A 24,562-nucleotide genomic window follows, 5' to 3' on the forward strand; every position below is an offset into this window, starting at 1 on the left:
TCTCATACTGCAGCCATATGTGGCTAGTGCAAAATTTTGTGTTATATTTTCATCCCCTCTTCTGGGATTCTGAACAGTAGCAGCTGACAGTGCTGCAGAGCACACCTGTTAAGGCAGCGAGTCCCCAGCAATTGGGGAGATCATGTTTAACCCCCTGGGTGAAGTTCTCTGACAGTTGTTTGTGCCCTTTGCAGCTGTGTCTCTGCAAACACAGCCATGCCTTGCACCTCTGACTGCATTCCTGCTTCATCAGCTGCTGCTGCTGCTGCATTGGATTGCACCTGTTCAAATTTGGTAAAATACCTGAACACTCATTCTACTACAGCAGTTCTTCACTTTATTTTGACTTACTGTTTATATGAGATCAGGAGCTCAGGGTGACATGAGTGTGTCAGCTGCCCCTTCAAACCCCTCTGGCTCTGTAACACAACTACAGAAATTCACTCCAGCAGCTGTGACGGGCTTCAGTGAATGCAGCAATGGACACACCTTTGAGAGGTGTAGCGCTCCTCCACTGGAAGGAAAGCCATGGGGCTCTGCTGCAGTTCTCAGTAAGAAATCAAGACGAAAAACACCCTGTTTTGTACTATTACTGGAAAACAGTTTGCTGCGTTAAGCACTTATTTTGGACACTTTATTATAAACCGTAAAGTTTGGATATAAAGTGTTTTCCAAAAATTGTGCACAGAAGCAGACCTCCTTGCACAGCTACATACGAAAATATGAGGCTGTCAAATCCACACCCATCTGGCACACGGAATAAGAGACAAACTCTTACCTAGTATCACACTTAAGTAACATTTATTTTATCAGCATAAATGGTCCAAGTTAAAAGTACTCATGCAGTCATGGGGCCTGGCGGCTGTCAAGAACTTTTCCCCAGTTTGTGCTATCTGTGAGCACTTCCACTGAAGTGAAAGTAAGGCAGAACCAAGATTTAGCAAGGTACAGGCACTTTGTTCCCAGTTCAAGCAGGGAAAAAAAAAGCCTACATCAGGTCCTGGTCCCCCCACCCCAAAAAAGCCTCATGTGTTAGACAAAATGCTGTAAAAAATAAAAACCCCAAAATACAGAAAGTAGGTGTTCCCTAACCATACACTACTAGTTTATGTCATCATATATAAGACCAGAAGTATAAGAAACCATAAATGAAAGCTTACTACTTACCAGTGTTGGGTACTTAGCAATGTGTGCAACACAAGTGTTCACAGCAGTGCAGCAGCACTCTGACTAGTACTGCCAGCCGTGCCTGGTGGCTTGTCTAACAGTGTAACTAAACAATTGCTTGTAGGAAGATAGGAAAGGTACTTTAGATTCCACATACCTGGTTACATAAAACAGTGATTTACAAAAAACTCTCATACCAAACAATATTCTAAATAAATAGTTCATCTTCATGACTATATACAGAGTCCCCCTCGCATCAGTTATCCAAAAACGACATATCTGTGTCCATGGGCACTGGAGCAAGTTCACATAGGTAGAACAGCGTGGCTTCACTTGCCTCTGCCTCTGTCAGTGGCTCCAGACGCACTAGTTTGCTCTGGGTGGGCTCAGGATCCAGGCTGCTCTCCAGGAGCTCATCGCCTTCCAGGGACTTGTCAACAGTGGAAGGAGTTTCAGCTGCGAAGCTCCCACTCTCAACAGTGGAGCCTGGGTTCCCATCGAGGAATGCAAGGAGTGGAAATGCAGTGTAATGTATCAGCTGCTTATCTAAGGGGGAAAAAATGCCCAGAACATCAGTTCACACACCTTTCTACATGCAGAACGAAAAAACAATATCCAACCCACAGCACTTATTTAGAGAATAATTAATAAAAAAACATTATAGGTGTTTGTTTCATGCATATATAACGTTGTGCAGATTCTCCTGCAAAACATCAATTCCTCTACATCTGGTGCAGTGCCAAAACCTAAGTCAAATATACCAAGTATTTTGTTTTGGTTATTTGTTCATCAGCATAACATAAAACCAGAAAAAGAGCAAATAACCAAGATGGCTTTTACAACAATGCATGTTCAACTGTTTAAGTATTTCAGCAAATCACCACAACTAACCTGATCTGGGCTTAGTAGCTTGTGTTTCCTGTGAAGCTGCTGGACCAGCATTATTCTTGTTAGTTTCTTTTCCCTTTGTCTCTGTCTGGGAACAAAAGCAAACTCTTTAAAATGCTTAAAGCCTGTACCAATGCCACTGGAACACAGCTGAGCAACTATTAAAAAAACCCTACAATTTTTATTTGTGAAGGTTTGCAGTGGCATTATCAGTATTATCCCTGCTAAAAGACCTTGGCTGAGAAAATGTGAAATGGAAACATAGCCTAGAAAGCAAGAACCAAAACCAATGCTTGTAAATGAACAAGACAAATTCAAAGAGCTACATCTGCTTATTCTTGTGTTTCTTTTCCCACCAGACAATACAGATGAAACCATTCTGACAAAGTGTGTATCATCTTTGCAAGTACTAAAATCTTGGGGGATACAAAGTCAAGAGACTGGTACAATGTAGAGATATTGGCCTCAGGATAATACAAGTTTTAAAGGACATTATTAATTACTGTCCTTTTCCCCTTTGCTGTTTAAAGCCTAACAGGATGAAATCAACTGTAGTCTTCTTATTCTCATGGAAGTCTTAAAAGTCAGAGCATGAAGTGCCACGATACCAGTAAAGAAAACAGCAAAAGGTGAGCAAAAGTTTGCATCTGTCACTACTGTGTACATCAAGCAACAGATTTAAGACTTACTTTGGTATTAGCGATATGATCATGATCTGTGGGATTCATCTGCACGGAGCTTGTAAAAAGCTGAATGAGACAAAACACATCAAGTTTTAGGTATCTTGATGCTGCTATTAAGAATACAAGACCATTGCATCTGCATGTGTGAAAATAACCCCTGTATTTATTCCACGCTCTATGAGGACTGGAGTTTATTTACAGGTAGTTACGACTTTTGCAAAGAAAAACTAGCTTTGGCACACAATGGTTTGCAATTCCATGAAGCTCAGTCACAAAGGAAACAACTATATTGCATCTAACTAACACAGTTTGCTGCAGTTTTAAAATACCAACTTCTTCTTACTTTGCTGCATGGATAATTCTGTCTACAATATGGACAAACACACCCTGCCCAAGTTTCCAAGTGACACCAAACCAGAAGGAGTCATCAGTATGTGGGAAAGCAGAGCTGCCATTAAGAGGTACCTCAACCAAGTGGGAGAGGGGCCAACAGGAACTCCACCAGGTTCAACAGCCACGCATCTTTGGGACCCAGTAACCTCATGCACTGGCCCAGGTTAGGGTTAAGGAACAAATGGACAGGGAGTAGCTCCTCAGAGAGGGAACAGGGGAGTTGTGGTAGACAACAATGCCACCAGCCAGCAGCATGGCCTTGCTACAGGGAGAGAAGCTCTGCTACGGGCAGCACAGCCAGGATGTCGCTGGAAGCAATTATTTCTCTCTGCACAGCACCTGAGGCCACTTGAGGAAGAGTGTCCAGTTTTAGGCCTCCCAGTCTGAGTTTTTAAATTAGAGGGTGTCCGGAGGGCCACAGATGTCTGGAGGCTTAAGGCATGCAAGAGGCTCAGGAAGCCTGGCTGATCTTGTCTGAAGAGGGCCAATGAGGGAGGATAATTGCCCTCTTCCACTGCTCTGTTACCGAGAAGGCAAACTCCACATGGACAAAGGACAAGAGGCAAGAGTGATGAAGTGCAGCAGGGCAAACTGTGATTCACATAAGGAAATGTTTCACTAAGAAGAGGCAAGCCCTCAACAGACACCCAAGAGCCTGTCTTTGGAGATTTTGAAATTTGAGTAAACAAGGTCCAGAGCAATAAGATTCAACTTTCAAGTTGACCCTGCTTTGAGAAAGGGCACTGGACTAGATGACATGCACAGGTCCCCTCCAACTCAGACCATTCTACTCAACATAAACCCGAAGAAACCTGAAATTGCAGGGAAACTTGTAAAATAAATGCCAAGAGCCTTTTTAACCCCAGTTCATTGAGAAGACCACAGATGTGCTGGGTTATTTCAAAGCAAGAGTATTAGACATCTACTTGATGTCTAAGTTCATGTCACAACAAATATAAGCATGATTTCGTTCATTAATAAAGCCATTTTTCAATAAAAAACTTATGCATTCATTTGAGCAGCGGTGTAGCACTAAGAATTATACCAGTGCTCAAGAAACATACATCAGTAAATATTTGCAGCTCAGCTTTGTAAAGGGAAGAGAGGAAAAAATATCAGTTGTGTTTTAAATCCATTCTTCACAGTAACAATACACACAAATCTTTTCTAATGCCTATTGCCCAAGTATTTAAAATAAACAGTCAAAATTACATCGACCAGGAGATCTGGATCTATGCTGAACTGTCGTCCCGATAACATAGCCTGGAAGTCCTCTAAACTGCAGTCGATACTGTCAAGATAATCCAGAAGTTCAACTCTAGAAGACAAACAGTATTTTACTGCTGTATCCCTTAACAAAGTAAGAGAAATCCTCAAGTAAGCTTTACACAGATGTATTACATGCATCTAAAAATCTTTACCAGAACTAGAATGAACTAAGTTTTTTCATCAGATATGACCTCTGGAAAAAAATGAAAACTTTTAGCCTCTAGAGGAGAACCCAAGTAAAGCAGAGGGGTGCTCTGAAACGGGTATTGCAGGTATTGTATCAACATAACACTATGACATGACATGACATTGGCCCCACATAGCCCCAATGAGTCCCATCCGCCTGCAGGAGTGACACAAATAAATCTTGACAGTTTAAATAATGATATACACAATATTACACTGCTGGATTACACATCCCAACTCACTCATGTGAGCTTCACAATGAGAATCACAGGTCACATCTTAAAATACTTAAAATAGAAGGACCTTTAGAAACTGGCTAGAATAACAATGGGTTATTAATTTAACATTCTCCGCAGAAACTACTGTTCACAGTTCTTTTTACTTCAGTCAAATAATCTGTTCTAATACTTGAAAAAAACCAAAAACCAGACTACTTACTTTCCAAGAAGATTTATATTCTGTGAAATTACTCCATTTTCACTGAGTATGGAATCCATCACTGAGACTGGATCTTCTGCAGTTAAAGTTGACTGGTTATTCAGCTGTACAGCACTTGACATGAGTGGGCTTGTGCTGTCACTGACAGGGCTGGTTGGATCATTACCTGGGACAGCAACTGATTCGGTGCTTTTATCCCCTTGAATTACAGGGGCGTATTCATCTTCGTTATCATCTTCCACAATTACAATATCGGGAGAAGGATAGCTACAACTACAGCTGCAATACAAGATAAATTAATTAGAGCATTTCATACACTCTTTTAAATTGGTATTATTATACAGGTTTAGTTACTCCTCACTTTAGTCAAGCCACTATAAGGAAATAAACTTTCCTACTGCTTTTTAGTACTAAACACGGAAAGACACTCTCAGTATCTATTTTCCATTGATACGGTTCTGTAATGCTCAATACAGTTAATGCAGCTCAGCTAGCACACACTGTTGTGCTAGACCACAATAACCAACTACTATAAAGCTATAGGATAGCTTTTTGCATTAGAATAACTATAAGTTCGCATAAAAAGTATGTACAAAGTGGACCAAAGCATACAAGGCTATCAAACTAGACAGACAACATATATTTTGCGTATTTCCTGTTGAACAGAATCAACTCTGGAGCATCCATAACGTAAAGGATCTCAGTCAACAGGTTTGTTATTAACCTTGTTAAGTATACCAGGAATGAAACCTGAACACAAAGAGCGAGCCTCAACTAATTTGCTTTCATCCACATTCCAGTTCTTAACCCTTAAGTAGCTGTTAGTTACGCTGCCTCTCTATCACAGCTGTATCCTCATAAAGCTTTTCTATCAGAGAATACATTCCCAGACATCAGCTGAGCAAGAAGAATGGTACCAGTTCAAGTGTAAGCTAGAAATACCTAACTTTTATTTCTTAAGGCATAATACAGGCCCTATCAATCCAGTGTAACTCAGGAAGAGAGTTGCTCCTCAGTCCCTGGACCAAGTTTCAACTTGCCCGTAGATGCAAGATGGACTACTTCTATAGTACTAGAGTACAAGCAAGAAGGAACACAGTCACAAAACACTGGGGACTGAAAAAAATACCCTGAAATTAATTGGCTTAATGAAGTTTAAAGACCACACCAACACCTGACAAACAACACATGCAAATTATTCTCCACAAAAATCTGTAAAAATAAGGGAAGTTATTCCCATCTGTATTCATAACCAAAAGTAAGAAAACACCACTTACTCTGTCTTTGGACAACTAGTATATTTAAAAAGAGTGCAATAATACAGATTGCTTTCACCAGTTTATATGTACCTGCCACATATTACAGCTCCAACAGCCAATTAAGTAATTGGAATAAATCTAGAGGTCAATAAATGAAAAGCTAGTGTGAATTCACAGATGAAGCTTCTATATGTGCAGGAGTGCTGAGTAATTCTGACCACTTCATTAGAACAAATTACCTATGACATCTGAATTATTGCATATTATACAACACTGAAAGCCATGATCTACGTACACTTCTACAGACTTCTTACTTGGAAGAATCTGAAGTGGTATCTTCATTTGTTTCTGGTGTAACAGGAAAATTTTCTTCATCACCCATGGGATTTTCTTCATCACCCACATCCTCAGTGACATCGTAAATAACAATGTCATCTGAAATCTGTTCTCTTTGTTTTAAGCCCTCATTTCTGTTGAGAGGTACCTGAGAATTATTTTTAAAGGAGTCAGGGGACAGAAAGATGATGAGCTTCAGCATTTTGACAGTTATCTACAAAAGTCTAAGAGCTTTCCTACACCTTTGAGATTACAAGCTGTTTGTATAGATCTATGTTTAATAAAAAAAGCCATACAAGTAAATGAACAAGATGGAGAATACCAGCTACAGGAAAGTTTGGCAAACACTACAGGCACAGAAATAAAAATATACTAGCACTGTCAGCAAATGCAACAGAAAAGCTGCAAAAATGGGACCATAAAATAAATAAAAATATTAAAACAGTGACTACTGTTTAAACAGTACTTTGTTTCAAAGCTACTAATTCTCATGCCATGCTATAGCACTCATTTTGATGATTTCCCCACCAATCTTTATTTGGACAGCAGAAAACAACTTTTCAGTGGCATGACTCATTCAAATGGAAAAACATTACATGATTTTGCTGCATTGGGTGCTGCCTTGCAGACCAACACACTGGACCCTTGTCTCTGTATGGGGCCAAGGGCGCCTCACTCCCAGAGATAACAATGCAACACGTATGTGCTATTTCTAACAGCACAATTATTAAATGCAAACTGCTTTCAGTAGGATCATGTCAAGCTGTATTTAATACACAGGCAACTGGTTTATACACGCTTATGTTGTAAAGTGAATGGTGATTATCAACAGAATACGACATACCACTTCTACAAGCTGACAGCTCTCAGTACATAGCCATGTTTTATTTCCCATAAGACAATCTACTTGGTCCATCTGCCCCCCCCTGCACTCCTTCCTTCATCATAACAGAGTGTATCCATAACACAAAACTTACATGGTGGCTGCTGTCAGCTGGTTCTTTCACAATTTTCTGAAATACATTTGACTTTGTAGGTCCATTAGTGTTCAAAAGTAGAGGCCTACATCAGAAAGAGTAAAGGAAGAAAGCAACCTCAAAACCAATTCTTTGGTTTTAGTCAACAAGGCATGTCAGTTTACTGACTGGATAGCAAGTTTTCAAGATCATATCTACCTCTTGCGTTTTAGGCTCACTAGTTGGTTATTCTGCACCAAGGTAACAATGAATTGTACAATCTGTAAGGGAAAGAACACTATTGTTAATCACTCTAACTTTGTAACTGTTTCTCTTGAGCATCAACCTATATTATAGCAGAAGACTTCAATAATAAAATCTATACATAAACAGCAAAACACTTATTTTGTGTAGTAAGTTTTATATAGAGCTGTTCAGAAAAGTTAAAAATCATGGTAAAAACACTGCTGGTAATATCTCAACAAAATAGTTATTCAGTTGTCCAAGAAAGGCTTTACACATAGCAGGAGGTAAGAGTAAGCTTTTACACTATGTTTTACAGTACACAGAAAGACATCCAGCAACTCAAATGATTAGAAGAATTCTAATAAGCAATGACAGAAGGCGTACAGAGATGTGGATCATATATGTAACCTGTATCTGTAAATACCGGTTCTGGTGAAAGGCATTTTTGATAGATTCAGAAAAAATTACATGTACAATTAACATTACAAATACAAGGTCAGCAGGTCAGTCAAGTAGGACAGCAGTGAATTTCAAACACAGAACTGAGCACTCCTTCATGCAAGTACAACACTTGAATGAAGCCTTACCTTTCGAATAACTTGCTGTTGTTGCAAGTGTTTTGTTCTCAGTTCTGACACTTCCCTCCAAAGGGATTCATTCTCCCTGTTTAAAAATGATGATTTAAAAGTCAAAGTTATAAAATTTTGTTTTATAAAACAAAGTTATAAAAGTTCTAAAACTTTTATATTAATTTTTGTTTAAGATTAGTTGGCCTCATTAAAGCTCTTCAAAATATGTTTTTAGATTGGGGCATGGGGTGGGAGTGTCACACAGTCAGCAGCCTTGGAAAGTAATTACAAAATGGAGACCCAAAGACAACAAATGTCCTGCAGAGAATTTCCAGCCCTTTTAAAATGGAAGAAACAAAAAATTCTCACATTTGGCAGTATTTATTAGCTGTACATTCTGCACTTTAAAATTAACTCTCAGCATTTAAAAATTAACCGTTTTGTTTCCTTTCCTGTAAAAACAAAGTTATCTTCTTTTCTTCCTTCTAGAAATAAAATAAAAAAAAAATCAAGTATGCAGTTGGTTTCTGGCAGTAAGGGACAGCATAAGAATGCATCTCATCACTAAAAACCAGAGTTCTTCACCTACATCCAGCCTGCTTGTCCTCCCTCACACACCTTTTGCTAGGTGTGAGCCACCTGTCAGCAACTGCCTGTCTTCAAAGCACGTTTCTGCACACGCTTTGCTTGTGTGTACAGAACAAGCTCTCAAGTCACACATGCAACCGCAGCCATTCAAATAGTTGCCTCTATTAGCTCCAATAAAGGGGCATGTTAGGTGCTAAAAACTAACAGAGCTTGTCAGAGGTGGCAGTTTTCATGAAACGCTGCCATTTTACAAACCTTAGCTGTTCCAGTACTCACAGGAGGCCAGTTACTGAGAGAGTGTAAAAACTGCCCGTGCTATTGTAACCATGAGAGGTTTGTTTCCAACAGCATATTGCATATTAAAGCCCCAATGAATAAGGAAAGGCAACATACCACTCTCCTCTCCTTTGCAGTTTAATTTTCAACACAGAGAAACAAACCCCACTGGTGTTCAGTTTTCAGGAAACCTTAAGATAAGTTTTCAGAAACAGCTGTTCACGTGCAGTGTGATGCAGGGTATTACTCCTCAAACTGCTTCTATGTCCAACATATGTCCAACATACAGTTTCAGAGTACAGTTCCATCAAAAATTTAACAGTTAGGGATTCTGAACTTTCTCATTAGCTTTATTAACATGTTTTGTAGGACTAGGTCTTCTGATTTAGCCCAGTTATTTTAAACTGATGGGACAAAATCATGGATGTCAAAGACAACCATTCTAAGTTCTCATCTACAAACTGTCAGGTCATTTTCAACTGGATGTCATTTCAGTCAAAGTCAGCCCTGCTCTGGGCAGAGATTTGGACCTGATGGCCTTCTGAGGTTATTTCAACCCAAAATCGTCTATGATTTGCAAAGGACAAATATGAGCATTTTTACTCTAGACTGGCCAGATTCTAACAAAGACTCTTTCTAGGCCAAGTAAGTTTGCCTCTGAATGTTCTACCCCTTAAGTAATTAGAACTGAAGACTATAAATGACAAAATTTACTTCTTAAAACTTTAACTAATCAGTGACCTCTGTCACAGAGGATACACCATCACTTACTTTCTCAGTATAAGTTAAGGTGTCCTGAGACAGAGTTCCTATTCAGGTGCTGTGACTTACAGTGCATGAGCTTATTGTCATGTATCTTGTTTGTATCTACATACTCTAAATGATTAAGTAATTTGTGACACATGTCTCTCTCACTGTTGAAAATAAATCATAATTACTAACTAGGTAAAAATGCTCTAAAAATACTCTATTTACATTTGCATTTTAGATTCTGTTCCTTTGTAACTGATGCAACAAATGAATTTCCAAACTAGATTTCTAAATACATTTTCCAAGGCACTAACTCTTCTGCAATTTTAAGCAGTGGGGGAACACAGACAACAATCAGAAAACAAAAATCAACGACCAAAGACATTAACTGTTATAAGAAAGTATTATATGCACTTTGTACAAACCAAACTCTGCCTCAAAACTCTGCCTCAAACTAAATACAGTAACTACTTCAAACTTGAAGACGTAAACCAGCATACTTTATGCCAAGAGCTGATTTGAATATTCAGCCTCAGCAGCATTATGGAACTAAAGGTATTATTTAATTGCCCACTACTAGACAGTTCTGGAAACACCAACATTGCCTATTACTTTCAACAATATCAGAATAGTTAATTTTTAATGCAATTTTTCTACTAAAATTTATGTTCCTAAAGCAATACTGAATTTAGGTAATCAGAAATCAAGAGACACCTAAAATTAGATCTTTGTCCAATATCTAGTATCAGAATCACTCAGCATTAGGGATCAGTTACTGATGCAGCAACTTACCTCTTCAAAAGAGACAACTGAGATTCAATAGTCGTTTGTTTAATTTCCACCTTTTGAGCACTACATATTATCTTGGAGAGATCTTCCTGACGTATCTTGTTTTCTTCAGGTCTCGAAGATGAAACCTTTAAAAGATTAGAATGCAGAAACACCAATTCCCTTTACTCATACTTAACTAATATTCTATTTGGGTGATCAAATATATTTTCTTACTAGTGTTGACAAACTATGCATTTAAGTTAATAATAAACCAAGCATCAAAAAAACCCCCAAACCAGAACCATAGCTTCATCACATTAGCTTTTGCTGTTACAAACATTTATGTACATTCAGATTCTTCAGGCATTCTCCCAAGTGCTCTACTTCATTATAACTGCTTCACAATAACCTGGTGTTAATAAGTACATCACTCTGTGCTGATTTCAGCTGGGGTAGTTAATTTTCTTTATAGTAGCTAATATGGGGCTGTGTTTTGGATTTGTGCTGTTATGTTGCAGCGCTGGCAATACAGAGCTGTTTTTGTTACTGCTGAGCAGTGCTTACACATGGAGTCAAGGACTTTTCTGCTTCTTCCTCCACTGCACCAGCAAGTTGGCTGGGGCTGCACAAGAAACTGGGAGGGCACACACATGACTGGGACAGTTTTCCCCAGCTGACCAAAGGGATACTCCATACCACATAGTGTCATGCTGCATATATAAAACTGGAGGATAAAGAAGGAAGGAGGGGTGTTTGAACTGACAGCATTTGTGAAGACAAATGTATCTGTTACACGTGATGGAGCCCTGCTTTCCTGGGGATAGTTGAACACCTGCCCACCCATGGGAGGTGGTAAATGAAATCCTTATTTTGTTTTGCTTGCGTGTGTGGCTTTTGCTTTACTTACTGAACTGCCTTTATCTCAACCCAGGAGCCTTCTCACTTTTACTCTCCCGATTCACCCACATCTCGACATAGGGGGAGTAACCAAGCAGCTCTGTGGGGCCGAGTTGCTGACTGGGGTTAAACCACAACATCCACCCTTTCACCAGTTTCATTTGCCATATTTCCATTTGGTATCTATATTCACCTGACTCACATTAACAGCAGAGCACATTTCAGTCATATTTAGCAGCATAACAAACACGTTTATAGGTTTGCCCCCCGTTCTCTTTGGTGGAGAGTTTAATGCTTACAGTAGCTTCGTTCTGAAACAAGCTATATAAACAAGCAGTTTCTTCTATTACTGATTAGGTAAAGTCAAAGCATGCTCTGTACTTCTAATACTCTCTTGAAAATTGTCATATTTGCCTAACTCACTCATTTTTGCCACCTGTGAAACTTACTATAATGACAGCAAAGTAGGTTAAATAAAGAAGCCCAGTCAAATCCCCCAAAATATGTTTAAACAGGATCAAGATATAAATGAAAGCAGTGCAGTTCGCTTCCATAAACTCCAAACTACCTGCACTCATGACAGTTAAACTTGTCATGAACTTTGCTATTCATTGACACGTAGTAGTACAGGTTTTCTACATACTGAATTTTCACTAACCTTCCTTTTAATGTGTTCCAACAAGTCCTCTCGGCCCTGCCTAAAATATGCATGCCGAAATTCTACTGGGCCATCTCGCTCCAGTTTGACAATCCCAGAATCAACATGGACAACTTTCCGGAAGCCATCTATTAAAAAAAAAAAAAAAAAAAAGAAAACTTCAAAATCCACATTAAGAGATTCAAAATATGCTGTCCCAACTATCCTATTAATAACTTTGAGGATAAGACAGTATCCTAGTTGCAGAGAACATAGGGCCACTGCTCAAAGGAAATTAAAACTAAATGTGTACAGGATCTAGAACTATGTTAGAATGCAAAAATCCAGGAGCTTACACATGTTCAGCTGTCTGACAAAGCTTGCCATGTTGTTGTGCTTGAAGTACTTGGGAAGAATCTCTTTTGCGAATCTCTGCTCATCCAATACCAAGAAACTCTTGCCATTCTAAAATGAGAAACACATATTAAACTACTTAAAAACCATAGCAGAAAACACACTGGGCTTTTAGAATTAATCACCAGACAGGAATGTTTCTTTTGTGCATGCAGTACATTACTGATCTGCTTGCCTACAACTTTCCGAAACAAAAAGCAACTGAGTACTATCAATTTACATCATTATCTGTATCTGAAGAGGAACATCTCCATTGTTACTTTTTGCTTCCTCAAGATATGAATTGTTTCTCAACAATTATCATACTTTCAGTACAGGACAATACTATCAATTTTGTACATCGTTCTGAAGTCTTGGTAAGAAATCTAACAAAGAGCCTGAGGAAGGAAAAAACACCAACAACCAGCTGAAAGTCCCATCTGCTTTCCACTATAAAACCATGATTAGTTTGATAGGACTTGTAGAGCAGATAGAGCTGTCAAAAGGCTGAGCATGTCCACTGGGTTTTGGAGTTACCAAAAAGGTAACCACTCAAGGCAACATACCCCTTCTGGAATGCCAGTTGTGAAGGACTGATCTTTTATTTAATCCACAGGCTTTGACTAAAATAGAAAGATCAGCTCTTTGTTCTTCAATGACCACCCCACCAACTACAGGGCAAATAACTGGCAAAATGCAAATTACCTACTTCTAAAAGCTTTAGGTGTCTATACAACCACAGTACTCTCACCCTGTATTTAATGAAAAGCTTATCATCTTTAACAAATGTCAACACTGTTACTCCATCTTCTTAGAAGCCTTTAGTTCAATAAGTCACATTTTTCTTATCCTCAAATGCCAGCTGTTCTATGATCATCACAAGAAGCTTAGAGAACCAACCATAAGACCATGTGAAGATTCTTATCCAAGGGCTTCTGTCCTTGTTTCAGCAGGGATAGAAATAATTTTTTCTTAGTAGCTGGCACAGTGTTGAGTTTTGGATTCAGTAAGAAAATAACATTGATGTCAATATTATTCTCTGATGTTTTAGTTGTAGCTGAGCAGTGCTTACCCTAAGTCAAGGACTTTTCAGCTTCCCGAGCTCTGCCAGTGAGCAGGTGCACAAGAAGCTGGGAGGGAGCATAGCAGGGTGGATGTGTGCACCACCACACCAGGACAGCTGACACACACTGGGCAAAGGGATATTCTATACCACAGAACATCATCTCCAGTACATAAACCAGGGGAGTTACCCAGAAGGGGGGCCAACTGCTGTTCACAGATGGGCTGGGTATTGGCCCAGCAAGTAGTGAGCAATTGTACAGCACATCATTTGTTTTTCTTAGATTTTCTCTCTCTGTCCTTTTTATTACTATTATATATTAATAATATATTATTATAGTATAAATTATTTTGTTTCAATTATTAAACAGTTCTTATCTCAACCCACAGGTTTTAATTTTTTTAACCAGGGTGCAAGAAAGTGAGCAAACGGCTGTGCTGTACTTAGTTACCAGTTGGGGTTAAACCACAACAGCTTGTTCCTGACAAACCATGATCATCAGGAACAGGATTTTATAAATGGTCTCCACTGGATGTGTTTAACACTGAGAGGAAGATAGGAAGATGAAAACTTCCAGTAACGCCTGCCTGCCTCCCTCCTGCTGAGAAACAACCAGTGGAAGGGAAAAGGGAAGCAAAAGAAATTGACTATTTCAGCCAATGCTGTGTGAGACTCACCAACTGGAGGTGCTCAAGTGACAACTTCCGTGTGGTGCCTCACTTTGTCCCTTTGACATTGTCCAGGCTTAAGACAGGAAAATGTGGGTAACACATCTACTAGCTCTTGTTGCCCTGACAGTCATTTACAGCAAAGCTGTACAGACGCTAAGGCCTGTAAGCATCAGTAACAGCTCAACATGGTTTTCAACTCCGAGTGCCAATGACTGCAGCATACAGCAGTCTCCCAAGTGCTTCATTTGGTATTCCTGACCTGTATTTCCATGGACAACACGTACTGTGGCTTCACTGAGATATGTATGCAGGGAGACAAAATCTGGCTGTTTGGTTTCAGATGGTGTTTAGCCTTACACTGTAAGGATAGAGATTGGTATAGGAGGAAAGCGAAATATTATAGTAACTGTACTCTCCCCTGTTACATTTGGTACACTTTTTGTACCCTATAATATTGACATAGTGCATTTTTAAAAGATATCCCAAGCAAGGTCAATACTTCACTCCCACAAGAACTGCTCGATGCCAATAACATCAACTGTTATTAGTGGACCTTCCCCCTAGAAACAGCCTTGCAGAATTTCAAACAATTAGTCTTTACTGTTAATTAAGAAAATAAAACAAGGATACCTAATAATCTTGGTGTGTTTACTCAAGATAAACATGAGCAATGAATTTGGAATGTGTTCATTAAAAGCGTAAGGCAGCAAAAATAGCACATCTTACAGTAGATAACGTCAATCTTCATATAGCCCTTATTACCCCTCTTCCAAAAAAAAAAACAACAGAAGAAAGGAAAGCTGTCGTAATCTATTGAGGCCTCCTGCTACCCCCTTTGAGAAGTTTTGGCTAAAGTTACTGGTAAATCATTATCAGTAAAATGTTTAAGATGTTTTATCGTTCCTCGAGCACTTAAAATAGCAGCTCTCAGTTGAGTTTATCTCAACACCATTTGAAGATGTTGACACAGTTTGAGAACAGGATTTTCTTGAAAAGAGGATGTAGAGAAAAATGAAATAGTTATTATTAAAATACGTGCTTAGCATTTAGCACAAGAACTAATGACGTTAACTGCAGCAACTCGCCAGCCCTTCGTTACACTGTAAGAAGGTGTAAGAAGATGGTGGTGCCCAATAAGACTTTCCCCGCGGCCCATCCTCTTCCCGCCGCTCCAGCAGGTGGACACCGAGACCGGGAACCCCTCGCCCGCCCCCCACGTGGCCGCTCCCTGCCGCCCCCGCGGGGTCCAGCCCCTCTGGAGGCCGTCAGCGGCTCACGGGGAACAGCAAGAGGACGGCACACCCCGCTCTCCGAATCCTCCCCGGCTCACCAAGGGCGAGCCCCGCTACTGACGCACCCACCGCCTCGCAGTGGGAGATCCCCCCGCAGCCCCGCGTTTCCCGCACTACGGCTCCATAAACACAGTGCACGATAGAATCCCGCCACTGCCGGGCCCCTGCCCTCCCCTCCGAGCCGCCCGCCGCCCGGGGAAGCCCCGGCCTGCTCAGTCGGGGCCGGCGAACGAGCGGCTCCCCGCCGGCAGCGGCTGGGGACGCGCCCCCGGGGCGGGCACCGGCGCTCCCGCTCCCCGTCTAAGACAAGGCCGACCAGCAGCCCGGCCCGGCCCGAGAGGGACCTGACCAGGCCATGCGGCCGTACCCCGGCTTTCCTCCCTCCCCCCGCGCACGCCCAGGCCCGCGGCACCCAGCAGGGCCCGGTGCCCGCCGGGCACCGCCGGAGTAAAGCGGAGGGTGAGGGGGGGGCTCCCGCCACACACCGGCGGGAAGGAGGGGGGGAATGGGTGTCGGCCGACCTGGCTCCAGGTGATGAGCCGGTTGCTGGGGGTCTCGCCCAGCAGAGCCCACAGCTTGCTGAGGAAGGCTGGGACCCCCGAGCCGGCGAAGGGCGGTGGCTGCTGTGGGGGCTGCGGGGCCAGGGCCGGGGCCGGGCCCTGGGCCTGGGGCTGCGGCGGTTGCTGCTGCTGCTGCTTCATTGTCGCTCTGGCGGCGGCGGGGCCTCTGCCCGGGGGGTGCGCACAGCGCGCCCGACCCCGCCCCTCGCGCGGACCCCGCGTGCGCGCCGGCCCCGCTGCACGCGCGCGTGCGCGCCGGCCCCGCCCCTTCCCCTGCTCTTTACATAACGTCCCCACGTGCGCCGCCCTCACGTGTCACAACAGCGCCGGCACGGGTGGGACGGGGCCAATAGGGGCGCGCCTCGCCCCGGGGGGCGGGGCCACGTGGCGCAGCCGCACGTTCTCGCCGGGGCACTGCGCGCGTGGCGAGGGAGCGGCAGAGGGAGACGGGGCGGGTGATGGGAAGGTCTTCGGCTCCAGCCGCGGGGAACGGCTTGAGGGTGCCCACAACGTGCCTTTCTTAGGGACTTACCCCATCCTGGGGCTTCAGAAAGGCCCAGGAGAAAGGTGCAATTCAAGTAACCTTTCCGTTAGTTTTTTTATTATCTTACGAGGTCTGAGCTTGTCCATGGTTCTTAAAGCTTCTTGTTTTACTATTTTACAAGCCAGCCATTGCAGAACTCAGCAGTTTTTAGCCAGAGGCTATTTGACTTCCCAGTATTTTCATGAGCAGTGCTATCATGTTTTTCCACTCTGCAGTAAATTTTTCCTCCATTTAGCTTGCAGAAATCTGGTAATTATCAGTTCTGAGACAGGTCAAGCTATTAAATCTTTCAGGATGCAGTTCTCACCCTCCCCTCACCAGAAAAACACAGCACTAAAACTTTTTGGGTATTGTGAAATGTTGGAACTCAGAAAAAAAACAGGCGTCCTATCCCTGGACTAACCCCTCGAACCCCAGCAGATTCTGTTCTTCCCCAGCCCCGTTCCCCTTCCCTTGGGTCCACAGTTCCCCCACATGCAGAAGTTCGCAACTAAGACCTAGTGCTTGGGGACTAAAAGAGCACTGCCAATAGGGAACATCTGATTCTTTTTTATTCTTTAATTTTTTTTTTCTTTTTTTTTTTATCTATTTTTTCTTTTTTTTTTTTTTTTTTTAATTTTTTTTTTTTTTTTTATTTCTTTTTTTTTTTTATTTTCTCTATTTTTTTTTCTTTTTTTTCTTTTTTTTTCTTTTTTACTTTTTTTTTTTTTTTTTTTTTATTTTTTATATTTTCCTATTAATTTAATTTTTTTATTTATTTTATTTTTTCATTTTTTATTAATTTATATTTCTTATTTTCTTTTCTTTTTTTTATCTTTTTCTATCTTTTTCTCTTTTTTTTTATTTTTTTTATTATCTATTTTTTCTTTTTTTCTTTTTTTCTTTTTTTATTCTTTCTTCTATTCTTTTTCTATTTTTCTTTTTTTTTTTCCTTTTTCTTTTATTTTTTTTCTTTTTTTTTTTTTTCTTTTATCTATTTTTTCTTTTTTTTTCTTTTTCTATTTTCTTTCTTTATTATTTTTTTCTTTTATATTTTTTTTTTTTTTCTTATTTCTTTTTTTCTTATTTTTTTTTTTTTTCTTTATTTTTATCTTTTTCTTCTTTTTTATTTTCTATATTTTTTTATTATTTTCTTTTTATTTTTTTTTCTTTACTTTTTTTTTTTTTTTCTATTTTTTTTTTCTTTTTATTTTTATTATTTTTCTCTTCTCTTTTCTTTCTCCTTTTTTTTTTTTTTTTATTTTATCTTTTTCTTTTTTTTTTTCTTTAGGCTGTCAGGCTTACAGTAGAGCTGCTATGCAGTTAGCAGTTACCTCAAATCTGGTAAGGAAACCAAGAGAAAAAAGTTTGACATCCCATATTGCCTAGAATCACAACCACCACTGGTCTCTTCCTCTCATGCTTGAGCAGCAGGCAGTCACTACAGCAGTCCCATACTGTCTTATAGGAGCTTCGTCCACTGATAGTCCAGTTTTGATGTGGCTTAGGAAAAATAATTTGGGATGAGGGATGTTGCACAGCACATTCACAAATAGAGCTCACAAAACAGCCCTCATGGAACAATACTTCTCTTGTATGAACTTCACCTGTCTTCTCTGACTTCTTATTTTCTTCCACCACAGTGGGAATATACAGCAAGGGTCAACAGCTCCACTTTTCTTACAAGCTGTTGCTATGGCTCTGATAAGGCTGACGGGCAATGTGTGAACTCCAGTTCCAACAGACCCTGAGTAAAGCTCGAGTTAACTCCCAAGAGATACCAGTCTGCAGATTTTCCTTAAGACAAACAGCATGATGCAAAAGAAGCAAATAAAAATGACAGGGGACCCAAAGGTAGGGTGACAGATTTCAAGGCAATACTCTCTTCTTTTTGTGACTGCTGTTTGTCCTGACTGAAATGCTCGCATTTGAAGGTTGTCTTTATTGATTTGTCTATACTGATCCCCATGAAAGTGTGTTGCCCCTGGAACAAGCACAGGCAGCCACAAGTAGACCATCCTGTAATGTCTGCAATATTAAACACTGTGCACAGTACTTCACAGCAAAATTTGATGCAAGCCTCCCACCTTTAAAAAAATGATCACATCATTTAAATAATTGAAAGTGTTCCTAGAAGTCCAGCTCTGCATATACTAGAATCAAATTGAATCAAAAGCGGCCCCAAGAGGCCTGGTTTAAATCAGTCCTTGAACCAGGGATGGTCTGAGATGTCTGTATTCATGATGAAACTGGGTAGAGTAGGCAAGATAGATGACATTTCAGAGAGCTTCTATAAAGATTACTCTTCCAAAGCTAATATCCTTTCAGTTAGTGTTATGCCATTCTTGTGCATCTGATTCAAGTACTATTCAGTGTTTTGGATAGTTAAGTTATTAATTTTCCTTCTCCCCATGCCTGCAGGGAAAACAGATGGCACAGTCAGCACACTGGCTATCTAACAGACAATGATACAATAAAGGCTGACAGCGAGTTCTAAAATTAAGTTATGATAACTGTTCCCTGCAGTATATTTAAAATAAGCTATATTAACTGAAACTGACTTCCATTCATGATCAACAGTTTTTCTGTCTTGAAAGGAAGACCTACATTCATATTTACTACTATCCCTTCAAGATATGGAAATGGCAGGGAAGTGGTATCCATATCTTATTTGCTTATGTATGAGGAATACTTAATTTAGGCTTTTCCCAATTAGGCAAGGTCTTCTATACTCCATGAAAACATTCTGTGTCTCTTAAAATACTGTTTTCTCATACTATGAGGAAAATTTTCTCACACTAAGAGGAAAAGAGTTACAAACTTGAAAAATATATATTTAAACAAGACATTGTTTAACTAAGATAGTATTTAATTAATCACAGTAAGTGTCTTAAAAAAATTCCAGATTTGAAGCCATAACCCCCCCGACCTTTAAGAAGGAGACAAAAAATAATATCTGAGTTTAAACACATTTCTTAAGGTGTTAACAATGAGTTCAGGCCAGGTTATTTAATTTTGAGGGCTTCCTGCAAAGTTGAACTTTTTATTCAAGCTTCTGAAAGGATAGTAGATTTGGGATAAAAGGGAAGGATGTTTCATGGGCATACTGCCTGACAGTAGTTTGCTATGAGCAGTTTGCTGTGGCCATGTGTTGATAATTACAGAAAAAAAGTTCTATGATAAGAAAAAAATCCCTAAGTGTATGAGCTCATTTGTTCATCCAAACTTAACACTGCTTTCTTCCAAAATTAAAAGTAGACAAAAAAAATTATGCACAATTTTCTCAAGACTTTGTTGTATTCAAGTAGGATTTCATAACATAAATGTTGTGAACATTGTGGCAATAAAGGGCTCATAAATCAGAGTGAAGCATGAAAAGGAGCTTTTATCTCACCTGAAGCTAGTTTAACAACCACATACTACATACATGATTTAGTTACTCTAAGGCCTCCATTCCATGCTATTTTGCATTCCAATGATTAGGACTGCCATAAAATAACTGTTCTGCCAGCTCAATTCCAGAGGCTGGCAAAGTTTTTTTTCAAAAAACAAGACTCCTTACATTGGTTTACTCTTATCAAGAGCACAGTAAAAATTCTTTGCAAAGTGTCAGTAGCAACTTTAACCATATATTTGAAATGTAAAAGTAACAATGTTCTTGTTAAGTTTTAAAATTAAGGCTATTTTCAAAGATAAATTATATTAGCTTAATCTGCTTCTCAAGGTCATCCAGAGATATGATTTGAATGGACAAAAACCACTTGCTCCGTGGTTGTGGAGTCTGTCATGTCGAATCTCTCCCCATGCTAATGGCCATTTAACAAGTCTCTTCAGCCTGTTTAACCAGAAGACCTCCAGATTGAAAACAAAATAAATAGATCTGGTTAATCTCAGTCTAATTTACCTGAATATGAACAGGTGGAACTGTAATATTGCATGTCTGTGTCTAATCCACTGTTGTTCATTGTTTGTTCAGACTCCTATGAGCTTTTATAGAGGGAGAAAAGAAGTGACTTGATTTCCAGATACATGGCCCAAATTACTAGTTTCCCTGTATTGTAAGAGATACTAGAAAAAGCAATGATTTGCGATAGTTTCCACAGGATTCTGCTATTTCCTTCCCAGTTTGGTTAAAGCTACTGCTGTAGCAGCGACACACCACAGTTGAGTGGACAGCTGGTGACTGAAATGCTATCTATGCTGAAACTGCAATCACAGCTGTCATCACCTTTGTGAAGTCAGTAAAATGTAATCAAGCCATTATTGAATTTACATTAGTGTTTTCTTCCTTGCTAGGCTGCTTATTCTTTCCCACACAAATTGACCATTAAGTTGAGAGCATATGTTAAAAAAAAAGCTGCAACTGGTAGTCTTCTGTATTATGCAGATGTAAGAACTCAAGACAGAAAGAGCACCTGGACTTCTTCACAGTTCTGGCAGATTCTCTCTGTGGTTTGCACATATTTGGTGCCTTATCCCGAAACTTTAATGTAGTCTCAGCACTGTGTCACTTCTTCCTCTCCCCTACTCTAGATAAGAGCTACAATCATAGCCCAACAATACCTCCTTTAGGGACACTGTAAATACATATTTATTTAATTTCCATACTCTTCATTAAGGTGCATCATTCAGTGCTGGGGTACAAGTTTCAGGGCATGGTGCTCTGTATTAGAAAATCACAGAATCATTTAGGTTGGAAAAGACCTTTAAGAGCATCAAGTCCTGCCATCAGCCTAACACTGCCAAGTGTACCGTTAAACCATGCCCCTAAGCACCACATCTGCATATCTTTTAAATACCTCCAGGGATGATGACTCCACCACTTTCCTGGGCAGCCTGTTCCAATGCTTGACCATTCTTTCAGCCAAGACATTTTTCTTAATATCCAATCTAAATCTCTCCTCATGCAACTTGAGGCTGTTTCCTCTTGCCACATTGCTTGTTACTTGGGAGAAGAGACTGACACTCACCTCACTACAACCTTCTTTCAGGTAGTTGTATAGAATGATAAGGTCCCCTCTGAGCTTCCTTTTCTCCAGGCTAAACAACTCCAGCTCCCTCAGCTGCTCCTCATAACACTTGTGCTTCAGACCCTTCACCAGTTTTATTGCCCTTCTCTGGACACACTCCAGCACCTCAATGTCTTTCTTGTAGTGAGGGGCCCAAAACTGGACACAGGACTTGAGGTATGGCCTAACCAGTGCCAAGTACAGAGGGACAATCACTGCCTTGGTCCTGCTGGCCACACTATTTCTGATAGAAGTGTGGCGTTGCTGACAAGTATTATGAATCAGAATCTGTACTCTAAAGCTGTATACTAAATTCTTCTTTTACCAAGCCAATTACACACACAGAGAACCACTAGGACATCCCCCTTGCAGATTTACTAGTTATATTACTAAAGAACTTACATAAACATAATAATATTTTTCCTCCTGGAGAAATAAAGCTGCTGTTCAAAAACTGCTGTTCTCAACTTCTCTTCAGCTAGGTGCTGCTCCTTCACAGGCAGAGAGCACTGCAAGCAAGGTCAGGATGTAAAAGGCTCTAGTTTGATAACATTTCTACATCCTACCTCCCCCTACAATGCCCTGTTACTCAATCCTTTCCACTCCCTCACTGCTATGCTACTTCCTGCACTATGTTGCAGTAACTATTAGATCAAGACCAATTGGATTAAAAAAACACACACACAAAATAATTGCTTAGAACGTGGGAGATAGTAAACTTTCAACCTGTATCAGTTCTATAATGCAGTTCAGGTAATTCAGATGCAAAAGCAGTTGCATCATCCCAGCCAAAACAACATTCTAGCAGTGGACATGGAAAGCTAAGAAGCTTATGTTAGGGCATATTATACCTTGAGATTCTCTCTTCCCAGCAAAGGATTTATGAAGAGGGGTAAAACATGATAAAAGCAAGTCAATTCTGTTTTCAAATACTTTAAGTCATAGGGTAAAGCATAGGTTAAATCATATCCAAGTTCTTGTTATTTTCCTGATCAACATAGACAAGTGTCTAAATAAAATTTGTGTCAACAAGAAAAAGAAAGCAATAGAAAAAATATAGCATTGGGTTATAAGAAATCTCTTTTTGTAAAAAAAAAATTAGCAGGCAGAATAGCTTTTCTTACAAGATGTTGATTTTCACAGCTTCTATTCCATGTCTGAGTACTCAGTGTTTATTGGATGGATGTATTCTGGAACGATAAGGTAAACTTACTTGTAAACTGTGTGTGGTAACACGATGCATAATTTTGGCCTTGGAAAAAAAAATACTTTTACACCAGATTTCTTCAAGTTTTTTTCCAACAGTGAAAACAATTGTTAAGAATTAAATCCAAACACACAGCAACTCTTCCACGGGCTTTAGAAAACACCTTAAAGTTGTGGAAAACATTACGGATATTTTCTACGGAGTGCAGCCTTGCCCAGTTTTAAAATATCACTGGTGTACTGCCATACTCTTATTTCCTTACATGCCTGCCCTACCACTTCCATGAAAGTTGCATCTGTTCCGAGGCCAGAAGAAAAATTAATCTTAAGAGATTATCCAATCCCATAAACTGTCTCCCTAGCAAGCCTTTACACTTACAGATTTTCTACCTTTTTATCTTGCCAGTTTGCTTAACTTTTCAAAAATCTCAGTTGGTCAAGAGATTCTTCCCTAGTTAATGACTTTGAAAATTTTTATAGCAGTTTATTTTTTATTTTTTATTTTTATGATTCTATGATTGTATTCTGACCCTGACTAAAGCAGATCTCAGGCTCAGTAACTATTACACAGACTAATTTCTTTTCACAGCTATTCAGCAGACTACTCAAAATCCAACTGGCTTAAAAAAAATCTTCAAAAACAGTTGAAAGTTGTATTATTACAGCTGTAAAAGCTGTATTTTTAAGATAACAATTAAAATAGATAGAACTAAATCTTGTTTTCTGTACGAATCTATATTGAAGCCTGTAGGAGATTATTGTGGAAGTGAAATAGAAGCATTTTTTGTGTAATAGTTTTAACACTGTGCTAAAGGCAAAACCAAAACACAAATGTACTCAAACATGCAGCCATGGTAACCATCAACAAAACAGTAAAACAATGATTTGCTATACCTATAGACCTAAAATTTTAAATTAAATTTTAAATGAAATATTGATAAAAAATTGCTGTTAGATTTGTAGAGTTTCTTTGGAATAAATTTGTAACTGTGGCTAGTTGAAAAGGGAAAAATCACTCTCTTGTGTTGTGTATGCAGTTGCCAGGTGATCACAAAGTGCAGAGCTCTCCTTTGGAAAGCTCAAATGCAGTGAAGGCTGCAGATCTGATATGCAGGCTCTAACCACAGTCTGTACAGCATGACTTTCTAGGAAGTATTTTTTTATCCTCACTGTGGGGAGGGCTGTTTCTACTTAACATCCATAGGACAGTGCTACCAAACCCAGCATGTATATGAGAGCAGTACCCCCCGCTCCTGACCCCTAGTCATGTGGTTGCATCACTAACGCCATTCGATAAAGCAAGCAGCCACCCTCTGGAACAGAGTAGGTTATCTATTTCTTTCTGTTCCCTTGTTATCAGGCTCTGAAGGTCCTGTGAAACGAGTAGACAAACCAAACAGATTTCCTCTTCCCCTCCCTACCAGCCTCAAGGTTCCTGGGCACCAGGACCATGACTCCCTTCCCTGCCAGCCCCGAAGGCCCCAGGCACCCGGCCAGCCAGGTGCTGTTGTTGACCCTGAGGGAAACCTATCAGCA

General features: G+C 40.0%; 1 protein-coding gene across 2 annotated transcripts; it reads right to left on the reverse strand.

Annotated features, from left to right (window-relative positions):
* Window positions 1-779: 779 nt before the first annotated feature.
* On the reverse strand, window positions 780-16,478 carry HSF2 (heat shock transcription factor 2). 2 transcript variants are annotated; one of them, XM_064649649.1, is made up of 14 exons: window positions 16,250-16,478; window positions 12,666-12,774; window positions 12,331-12,458; window positions 10,797-10,921; window positions 8,409-8,484; window positions 7,795-7,856; window positions 7,597-7,681; window positions 6,598-6,767; window positions 5,191-5,303; window positions 5,025-5,100; window positions 4,344-4,449; window positions 2,745-2,804; window positions 2,059-2,143; window positions 780-1,713 (listed from the first exon to the last, which is right to left on the reverse strand). In XM_064649649.1, exons 1-14 carry the CDS (start codon window positions 16,427-16,429, stop codon window positions 1,424-1,426), a joined length of 1,665 nt encoding a protein of 554 aa, XP_064505719.1. In that variant the 5' UTR covers window positions 16,430-16,478; the 3' UTR covers window positions 780-1,423. The 2 variants fall into 2 exon arrangements, with proteins under 2 accessions (XP_064505719.1, XP_064505718.1); XM_064649648.1 differs by having other exon boundaries at window positions 5,025-5,303.
* Between the last annotated feature and the right edge of the window lie 8,084 nt (window positions 16,479-24,562).

This window comes from Pseudopipra pipra, chromosome 3 (genome assembly GCF_036250125.1).
Source record: "Pseudopipra pipra isolate bDixPip1 chromosome 3, bDixPip1.hap1, whole genome shotgun sequence".
Taxonomy (NCBI): domain Eukaryota; kingdom Metazoa; phylum Chordata; class Aves; order Passeriformes; family Pipridae; genus Pseudopipra; species Pseudopipra pipra.

Bases quoted from the DNA above. Each gene is read 5' to 3' on its own strand.
- HSF2 (XM_064649648.1), bottom strand. From the start codon at position 16,429: ATGAAGCAGCAGCAGCAGCAACCGCCGCAGCCCCAGGCCCAGGGCCCG. The intron at 8,485-10,796 runs GTAAGTTGCTGC...ATTTTTAAACAG, and splicing joins CAGTTGTCTCTTTTGAAGAG to GGAGAATGAATCCCTTTGGA. The intron at 5,304-6,597 runs GTAAGAAGTCTG...CTTGTATTGCAG, and splicing joins ACCACTTCAGATTCTTCCAA to CTGTAGTTGTAGCTATCCTT.